The sequence below is a fragment of the Nymphaea colorata genome, chromosome 2 (genome assembly GCF_008831285.2).
Source record: "Nymphaea colorata isolate Beijing-Zhang1983 chromosome 2, ASM883128v2, whole genome shotgun sequence".
In the NCBI taxonomy this organism is placed as follows: domain Eukaryota; kingdom Viridiplantae; phylum Streptophyta; class Magnoliopsida; order Nymphaeales; family Nymphaeaceae; genus Nymphaea; species Nymphaea colorata.
Genome location: NC_045139.1, coordinates 16,682,521 through 16,692,806, shown reverse-complemented (window position 1 = coordinate 16,692,806; position 10,286 = coordinate 16,682,521). Strand labels below are relative to the sequence as shown.

General features: G+C 40.4%; 2 protein-coding genes across 2 annotated transcripts; both read left to right on the top strand.

Moving 5' to 3' along the window:
- Positions 1-1,668: 1,668 nt before the first annotated feature.
- On the top strand, positions 1,669-6,273 carry LOC116247933 (transcription factor ILR3-like). The gene is made up of 5 exons (XM_031620395.2): positions 1,669-2,489; positions 4,165-4,227; positions 4,719-4,796; positions 5,209-5,371; positions 5,808-6,273. Exons 1-5 carry the CDS (start codon positions 2,392-2,394, stop codon positions 6,087-6,089), a joined length of 684 nt encoding a protein of 227 aa, XP_031476255.1. The 5' UTR covers positions 1,669-2,391; the 3' UTR covers positions 6,090-6,273.
- A 1,677-nt stretch (positions 6,274-7,950) lies between these two features.
- Positions 7,951-10,012, top strand: LOC116248545 (protein STRICTOSIDINE SYNTHASE-LIKE 13). The gene is made up of 4 exons (XM_031621393.2): positions 7,951-8,467; positions 8,605-8,889; positions 8,972-9,139; positions 9,456-10,012. The coding sequence occupies exons 1-4, from the start codon at positions 8,100-8,102 to the stop codon at positions 9,868-9,870; spliced, it is 1,236 nt and encodes a 411-aa protein (XP_031477253.1). The 5' UTR covers positions 7,951-8,099; the 3' UTR covers positions 9,871-10,012.
- Positions 10,013-10,286: the final 274 nt, after the last annotated feature.

The window sequence follows — 10,286 nt, the reverse complement described above, 5'->3', positions numbered from 1 at the left end:
CACTAGAAGGGATTCTATGAGCTGTGCACATGGATATCTCCCAAATTCTCTCTCTCTCTCTTTCACTCAAAATTTGGAACTTGTTCCTTCTTTTCTTGGGGCTATACAAGCAAACCACTGGTTGGTGTGCCTCATTGATGGGACCCACTGTTTGCACTTGGTCCAGATCTGTTACTCTTAGGCCCATTTTGGATCCAAATCTGTTTCAACGAGATCCAAATACATTGCATGGATTAGATTTAGGGTGTCTTGTGGGGGTTTTGTTTTGGATTTGTTTCCCAATCATGGGATCCAGAACAGTTCTGGGTTAAAGTTTGGATTTGGAATAGGCTCCATTTGGTTGGATCAAATCTAGCTCACTTGGCCCTTGTTTTATGATGAAATTGATGTTGGTTCCCCTTCTATGAAAGTTTCGGATACCCCTGGGTTCGGGTCTGAGGGGTGTACTGAGCCCGTAGAAGGAAATTGGTACTGGATCAATTTGGATCCAAGCATTCTTGACCACAGTATCGGACTTTAGACGGGTCGAATAAACCTGATTCTGGATCTGACTTGACCTGGTTCCGGCATGTCCTTGAATGAACTTAGCATTAGAGTTGGCAATATTCAGATCTAGATCAGCCCAGTGTTGGTACGAATTGGCCCGAATCGGTCTACTCGAAACCGATTCAATTCCATGGTCGATTCAAGAATGCCAAGTGTCAAGTTTCTATTTTTTTTATTACTTTAATTGTTTTAATGTTTAATTTTTATACTTTTATTTCATTCATTTTCATTCTTTAATTACTTTTTAGATCATATTTCTCTGATTCACTAGCTATTATCTTGAATGGGTGGATCGGTTATTTCATGGAATTGGCAGCCTCGCCGCTTCGGTTCACAAACTGGTACTTTCTTTTCAACACAGGATCAGCCAATACATCAAAACTCAGATTCTCTGAGATTTTTTTTTTTTTTTTTTTAATAATGGCGACGGTGGCGGCAGCAGCGGCGGCGATGGCGGCGGCTGCAGCTGCAACCAATGGTCTAACATAAACAAAGCTGGACCATCATTTTCCAATATATGTTTGACTTTTCATATCTTCATTAAATCATTACGTTACTGAACATCATCATCAGTTACAATTTCGACGAAGGTAAGATCTAGTCTTCTTTCAATTAAAAAATAATAATAATGTGGATACAGGAAAAATGTCGTTATAAAGTTGTTGTCATTTCTTCTTTAGTAGATGTTCATGTTCTGATTTAGATATTTGTTTTGGAATCAAGTTAGTTAGATCAATTTGATATGTTAATTGGAAAGAACTCGAATACAATTTAGACCAAATTATCCAATAAAGTTGCATGTTAACACATTTGATTAACTAATTTGGATTTCTTTATTTTGTCAAATTTAATTTTCTAAACTAAAAAAAAGGAATTCAAAGATTAATTTTTGCAACATTGGATTTGAATAGATGATTTAACTTAAAATTGGTGAGCATACATGCGGTCCAACCCTGTGTTAGATTTGAGACAATTGGGCCGGAAGCCGACCCGAACCGATATGATCATTCGGAAGGACTTACAGGTCAAATGAATCGAATGATGAGGACAAGAAAGACTTTTTGGTTTTTGGCGATCAGTGAAATTTCTTAAAATAGAGAAAAAGATGAGAAAATCTTCCTTCCTTCTTGCAGGGAACGGTTAGGGCCTTGCTTCCTCCTAGAAGAGGATAGGGAAAGAAACCCTTGATAACGATCGGTCCCTGGTATTTCCTTCACCGCAGTCACCTGGAAATTAGATGTGCCGGGCTGAATCTTGATCGGTTCCGTGAACTTTCATGGTTGTTTGAAGGATTCGCGGGAGAAATTGGGGGAATTCCCGCGCTGCATCGAGATATTCCCTCGTTTTTTGTCAGTTTCGAGACGAAGGAAGGCTTCGGTGTATTCTGGTTTTTTCCTTCTTTTTTTTTTTTTTTTTTTTTCTCGGTGGAGGTTCTTGTTTGTTTTAATTGATAGCGAAGGGAAGAGGACCGTCGGCGTTCATTTGAGTCGTCGATCGAGAAGTACTCTGCCTCGGAAGGGTTCGGAAGAGTGGTTTGGGGAGAATCTGCGTACGTGCACCTTATCGAGGCTTTTCGGTGTTGAGGTTGTGCCTTAAAACGGTGAATTTTCTTCGTTTTCGGAGGATTTGAGATATCTGGAGCAAGGCTGGGATTGAAGCGGTGGGTCTCTAGTGGCTTTGTGGTTCTTGAAACAGATCGTTTTGGTGTGTGGAATTTGTAATTTTGGGGAGGAAGGTTGAAGAAGGTCCTTGGAGGTTGAGGATTTTAGGTACAGAAAAAACCGAGCAGTGGAAGTGGGTTGACTCTATATTTTAGATTTTTGTCTACGGCTTCTTATACGGAATATGGGTTCAAATCCGATATTTGACATATTTGACGTGGGGGGCATAGATAGTGGAATATATCTGAACTACGATGGGTTCAATGATCCATCAAACGCTGGGTATGCTAATGGCTTCTGGATCTTGCTAAACTATTTGTTATTTTATTTACTTTCAATTTCCGTGTGCTTCTCCTACTGGCTTATAAGACGGCGTGTGCTTGTTATTTTCTTTCTTTCTATTTCTCAAAAATGATGCATGGTGTCCGTGACACAGGAATAACGTGAATATTTTGATTTGGCGTTTAGGCCCATACAGATGTGGGTATCCTGTAAAATTTCTTTTATTTTGTCTGCTCTAAAGAATCGTCGAATTATTTCCCTGTTTACCTGTCTTTCTTTTCAACAATCGAGATAGAGGATTAAGGCCCTTGCTATATTAAGACTGGCAATTTAACTTCATTTTGGTCATGTTCATTGATTCATAATCTCGCAGCTCTCAGAAATGCTTTATCCTGGGTGTGTAGTTTTGCTATGTTTTCTCTAGATAAAGTCATTTTGAACTAATTTTGGAGGGTGTGCAGTTATCCTCTTGTAGATGGTCTCGTTTGATGTTTGTGAACCGAAATTGTAAAAGCTATCTTCACCAGATCTGCTTCCAGGTTGTTAAATGTACAAGGTCGTATCGTATTGATAGTGAAATGCATTGGTTCTCCTTAATAAAGAGTCCATCCTTATGGCTATGCAATAAAATTTTGTGCCATCAGGTTGCAATAATCGACTAGTATAATGAACGTGCTGTGTTTGAAGGTGTTGCTTTTGAGGGTTTTCATTTCACATTTGCAGTGTTAGTTTTCTGCAAGTTTCTTCCTTCAATGATTAGTTGATCATACAACTGGTGCTTGTTTCTTTTGTGTCTTTTCTTTAGCCCATTAAGTTCTTCTTGATTACTTTTTACTTTATATGTAATAGATCTTGTCTATTTAAGCTTGTTATTTATGGTGCACCCTCTCAGTCTGTGTAGTTGAATGATGAAGGAGTGATTTCATGCAATTTTTGTTATATCTCCTATATATTATGGCTCGTTGGACCTTTTCCATTAAGCTGCAGGCCTGTATGTAGATTATTTTTTTCCATGATTTGAAGGGTGCCTCTCATTCATATATATTTGTTACTTTGTTATTATGTTGACTTTTAGGTTATATAATCAGAAGACAATGTGGAACGACTGTAGTCAGTAGTTCCAAGTGTCTCTAAAAAACTGCAAACAACTCCTTTTATATCGTCTTGATATCCTGGTATAATGTTTATGATGTGATCGAGACTACTTTTTATTTTTTATTGCTGTGCAAGGGGAAGAATGTTTTCATGAACTGTTCCTTGTTAGAGTCATCTTTTAATCTCTTATTATTGATTTGGGACTTATTATGTAATATGTACACTAATGATCCTTATTTTAGCAGCGTTTTATCTTGAGCTAGCCAAGTCATGTCATATATTTTTTTCCCATGTGTTTAAGACTTTAAGTTGCTTTAGGCACTTGGATCTTGATAATATCTCATCATAAGATTCTTGGTTTTTGCATTTATGGGCATCATTTTTTCTTGCACCATTTCTCTAAATTTTGCATTAAAGTGTTTATCTATGCTTGGCCGTTTGCTCAAATAAAGGAAAAAGGATGTGCTATCTTTCTCCTGGGGAAATTTGCTATTGATCACTGGCACTTTTTTACCCCTTTTTTCTGCAAGTCTCTGCTTGTAATTGTTACTTATGTGGTGTTCCACGTGTACTGTGCCAGGCTGGAAATTGACGATTCATTTGCAGGTGCATCTGGTTCTGAGAGGATGGGTTCTAAGAAAAGGTAATACCCCAACAATACAACATATTTAGTGGTTGTTGGTTGTTGTGCATCTTCTCTATTATGAGTGGCTGAATCGTCCTTTTTCTGATTGTCTGCCTTACCTTTTCGGTCCTTCCTCCTGTTACTAATGATGTGGTTATGATGAATATCGGCATGTTGACTTGCTTGTTAAGTTTCTTTTTTTGAAATAAAGGGTATTTGTGATTTGTTACTGTGTGCATGGCATGTAACTGTCTCAGGATTTCAGCTTCTTTGTTCCCCATTTGATTTACCCATCTTACTATTACCTTGTAGAACTTCAAAAAGGATTTCGCAGCATAATGAAAAATAACAGGCTGTATCTGAGGCAACTTATCATACTACACATACTCTTTTTGGGTTTGAGTTATTGTACTTTCTGTCTGCAGTTGCTGTGTTTATGTGCTGTCTACAGGTTCAGTTTCCCTTTTGCTAAAAATAGCTAACAGAATGTGTGGTATAAATGCTGACAGGGCTAGGGATGAGTCATGCAGCAGGCCTGGATCCAAAGCTTGCCGAGAGAAAATGCGGAGGGACAAGTTGAATGACAGGCAAGCTGCTCTCTCCCTTCCCCTCCTCTCTGTGCATGCAGGCATGTGTACAAGTAGGAAACATGGAATTCCTCAACTCATACACATGTTGTAAGGGAAAGTGATGTTGGTGCCTGAAATTTTTCTCCTGCTTTAATTTGACCAAGGATGGCTAAGGCTGTATTGCATTTCTTTTCTGTAAAATACATGCGTGCATGTGTGTATAGTTTGTACAGAGTAAGCATGATTTGTGTTACCATCTCATGCGCTCCTATTTGGCATTTTATTTTGCTGATTGTTGTGCTGAATCTGAAATACCTGAAGCCTGTAACTGTTCATATTTCTAATTGTTGAAATGCCTGAATGTCTGCTTTTGTCTGAAAAAGAAACGTACCATTTTCAAAGTGCTTTTTTTTATTGATCATCAATGTAGGTTTGTGGAGTTGGGTTCAATCCTTGACCCTGGGAGGCCCGTCAAAGTTGACAAAGCTAGTATTTTAATTGATGCTGCTCGTACATTGAATCATTTACGAAGTGAGGCAGAAAAACTGAAGGAGGCTAATGAGAAGCTTCAGGAAACTATCAAAGATCTAAAGGTCTGGTCTCCTATCCCTGCTTCAAGTTTCTCTAGAGACTTGCAAGTTCAGTTTAGTTCCTCCTGCTTCTTTTGTCAACAGAACCTAGATCTCTAGAGGGCTGGCACAATAACCTATTTTTACCACTTTGAGGAGTCAGGTTCTCAAATCTATATGGGACAATTTTCTCAACAGTTGGCAGCATATTTGAGAAAACAATAGCTCCGTTCCTTTGACAATTTCAGTATGATTTCTCACACGTTCATGACCAGTGCTGTATTCAACTGTTCTCCTTTTTAGATGATTGGCACTCAAATTATTTCACTACCATTGTAGAATTTAATTTTACTTCTTGCATATAATTTGAGTCGTCTGCATAGAACGCTGGTTTTAGAATGCTGTGCATTATAGTACTGTTGGTGAAATTTCTGATTACTATAACCTGATCATTTTTCAGGCAGAGAAAAATGAACTCCGGGAAGAGAAAACCAAGTTGAAAGCAGAAAAAGAAAAACTCGAGCAACAACTAAATGCGATGAGCATGGCTCCTCCTGGATACATGCCACACCCAGCAGCTCTCCATGCCGCAGCTGCTGCAGCATTTGCTGCCCAAGCCTCTGCTGCTGGAAACAAGGGCATGCCTTTTGCTGGATATCCTGGAATTGCTATGTGGCAGTACATGCCTCCAGCTCATACTGATACCTCTCAAGACTCCAAATTGCGCCCACCGGCTGCCTGATCCAAAAGGTTGCAGCTTCACGGCTTCCAAATGCTAACAACGTGCAAGGGTTTCATCCTGCTGTTTTTCTTTCAAATTTTGTAATGTTGTGAATAGCAGATCCCTCTCAGTGCATGTTTAAGATCTCTATGTCTGCCCTCCTTAAGTCCTCATTAAATGGGAAAATCTGGAACCTGTTGATTTCTTTGTTGTCACCGTTACTGATTGTAGAGCCGCACTACATGGTTTGTTGATGTAGAATTTTTAAGTAATAAGTTTCGTGTGCTCGTAGCTTCACAACAGGTTTTGCAGCGGCATGTATGCTTGGCAGCAGAGGAGCTGTGCTCTTAAAACGAGCCATCTGAGATGAGACATACATGGCCAACAAACGATGACCTAAAACATTTAGATTGGCCTGTCTGCAGGTTTGTGGACGACCTACTCATTTTTGAGTGCGCTAGATTGCCTGTTAGCTGTGACATGGGCCAATCAAGCTGGCCGTGGAATCTTTTAAGAGCCCCACAAACAGCTGATAATTGTCTAACCTTGCTCTTTGGCTTGGGATTGCGCTTTGGAACTCATTGTCCGGTAGGCTCTTCTTGGTAGTGGGCTAGCATGATCCCCCGTCTCCTCCTCCAGATTTTGCCTAACTTTTTGTGTTAGGAGTCGAACAGGCTCATGTGAAGCCTATTGGTGCAGACATCACCCATAGGTGACCTTGTGAACGTGAAACCGTGGTAACCAGCGAATATCTTCCTGTTCTCAGAGTTCATGTCTTCGTTTTCGTCAAGTTTATGCTGATGTTATATTTTTCAAAATATTCTTCCTATTTTGAATTGTTTTCTGCATCCTCTTCATTGACTGATGTCCATGCGAGAAGCTTGTCCTTGACGGCCCTGGACGTCGCCCACTAGATAACTTGATCTCCACATGCTGGAGATGCTTTGGTTTATAAGAGAAGAAACGGGGCCCTCAGCTTACGTTGGGAGGGAAGGGGACATGGTTCGCCATAAAATAGTCTCTGAAAATTGAAACTAAAGGCGTTTAAGTGTAGTCAGGATGATGCGTCCGGAATTTGTTCAATCTGACACTGATATAAGAGAAGCATCCTTGAATGGAGTTGACATCTTCATTGTCCTATGCAAACATTTATCATATAATGGTGGAAGGCTCACTTACAAAGACGGTGGAGATACTATTATAAGTACCAGGTTGGACACCATTTGCTCAAGCACTGATGAATGTAGTGAAGAGTGCACAGGTTCCAAATTCAGTGGTCTTAAACTTTTACAGCTCAAGAGTATAAATCACTACGGTCTGATAATTTATGTCAATTCTTAGTTTTAAATCTACAGAATACATTTTATGGTTAGATTTGTAAAACACAAAGTCAAGAATTGGATGCTTAAGGACAGGGTTCGAACCTACAGAGGCATCAATCTTCTCATTTCAATATGCGCAAATAGCTGGGCTGCTCATTAAATGATTGACTAACGAGCTTAGATGAGCAACTGGACCAACACAATCTCTTCGTCCACCAGCTCATGTTTGTTTCGCGTGGCTTATTCAATTGAGACGAGACGAGGTGAACCAAGTGCGAATCGTGAGTGACTGGGTTCAATTCCCAGACCCCACGCCAATCAACAATATTATGAATGCAAAGCGACGGCAGCCAAATCCTCAGGCCTTTTTCTTCAAAGGGAATGCCAACCAAGAAGTCGATAGAAAGTTAAGCAGCCATTCTCACAAATACAAGCTATTTTACTGACAGGCTAACTCCATGTGAGTTTCTTAAAAAGAGGGTGCCAGCGGGAGTAGGTAAAATTTGATCATGCCCAGAATAGTAGATGATCCCCATGACCAAGAAAAACAATACCAAAAACGAGGCCGAACTGATAGTGGACCTACCCTGCAACAACCAACCTTTCATGCCTATGCAATTACTGCATCTTATAATGGACGAATCACTCAAATGAACACCAAGATCATCGTTTCTCCAAAAGCATCGGTGCTCCTTCTGCCTCCTGTTCAATGGAGAAGAAGAGCCTCTTTGCTGATGGAGTGTTCTGCAATCACCCATTCCAAGTCTTACTCAGTATTTTATTGGCTCTGGTTTTCACAGATCCCCTCCATATTGGACCATTAGGAGGCCACAACTTTAAGCCAGTTCAACACACCATAGCACCATATGCAGAAGTCATGGCCTCATGGCCCAGAGATAACCTTAGCAGGCTTAGGCTCGGAAAGCGCCAGTTCGTCAACGAGGTTTATGGCCCGGAATCCCTGGAATTTGACCTCCAGGGTCGAGGGCCTTACACAGGGTTGGCTGATGGCCGAGTTGTCAGGTGGATGGGAGATTCTGCTGGGTGGGAGACCTTCGCTCTGGTCTCCCCTAACTGGTATGTTTCATCACCAGATAAAGTTGCCTCGTTCTATTTTCTGGTAATTGGTTATATGATTTTTGAGATTGAGTGGTCTTGTGAACTTAGTATACAGCATGGTGTTGATGACTGATGTAGATATGTTACTGTTTTAGGTCTGAAAGCGTGTGTGCAAATGGAATCTACTCTACAACACACAAGCAATTCAAGCACGAAGAACAATGTGGCCGACCACTTGGTCTGAGGTTTGACAGACAAACTGGGGATCTCTACATTGCAGATGCATACCATGGCCTGTTGGTCGTGGGTCCAAATGGTGGAATAGCAACCCCTCTTGCTCCACAGGTTGGTGGAAGGAGGATCCTATTTGCAAATGACCTTGACATTCACAAGAATGGATCCATCTTCTTCACAGACACTAGCATGAGATATAACAGACAGTAAGAATTTCAAATCAGTTACCCAGCATTTGATGTTTACTGAAACTATGCATGCAGATGTGACATCAAATGTCTGATGCAGGAACCACTTCTTTATACTGTTGGAAGGAGAAGCAACAGGAAGGCTACTCAAATATGACCCATACACCAGAACAACTTCTATTGTTTTGGATGGCTTGGCATTCCCAAATGGAGTACAAATATCTAAGGACCATACATACCTTCTCTTCACAGAGACAACAAATAGCAGGTATTAACTTTTCGAAAGTGTATGAAAGGGCAGCATTTGGTATGGTGCAGCTTAATTAGATTTGTTTTTGGACAAAGTGGAAAACTTAAAAGGATGCGACTTTGATAATCTTTTGCCCAGATCAGGCATGTGTTTGCATGTATTATTCAGATTTTCATAGATGTTATAGTTGGTTCTTTGAAATGTCCCGACAAGGATCTAACAGGTCCGATTTTGATCAGTCTCATGCATTCAAAATAGCGTCTAACCAAACCAAAGTTCATTTACTATCCTCAAGTGAATAAGGGACAATGACAAGGCTGCTTCCATGACTTAGGATAATGAAGTACTGGCTGGAAGGGCCACAGAGAGGCAACCTGGAGGTTTTTGCAGACTTGGCAGGGTTCCCTGACAATATAAGATCAAACAACAAAGGCCAATTCTGGGTGGCAATTGATTGCTGCAGAACACCGATTCAAGAGCATCTCTCCCGTCACCCGTGGATCAAAAGCATCTACTTCAGATTGCCATTCAAGCTGAGCATCCTAGCCAGGCTAATGGGAATGAGGATGTACACAGTTATCACACTCTTCAATGAAAACGGAGAGATTGCAGAAGTTATGGAGGACCAAAGAGGTGAAGTAGTCAAGCTGGTCAGTGAAGTTCAAGAGTTTGATGGCAAGCTATGGATAGGCACTGTTGCCCATAACCACATTGTGACTCTCCCATTTCCCCCACGTTCAAATGAGTAAACATTTGGTTCTTATTGTATGGTCTGTTCATCAGTATGAAAACAGTTCTGAAGGAAATAATTGGCCGCTATTGTATGAGCTAGTTGCCAATAGGAGTGGCTCCTAAGCAACATAGTGTCTTAGGCTTCCCTGACATAGTAGTACTTTTACAGCCTCGCGTAATCAATGTAAAATTTTGTGTTAAAATCTTAGATGACTGTGATTAATCCATAGTAACAAATCTTTGGATGTAGTCCACGGAGAAGTTTCAATATTTTTTGAGAGATTTCATTGAGAAGGATCGAAGCCTACGGCACGTGCTGAGTTGGCCAACTAAATACATCTGGGTAGTTAGAAAATAATATGTTTAAGGAGAAAGGAAGAAGGAGAGTTGAAGGAAAATTAAGAATTTAAAAAGCCAGAAGGAGTTTAGTTTG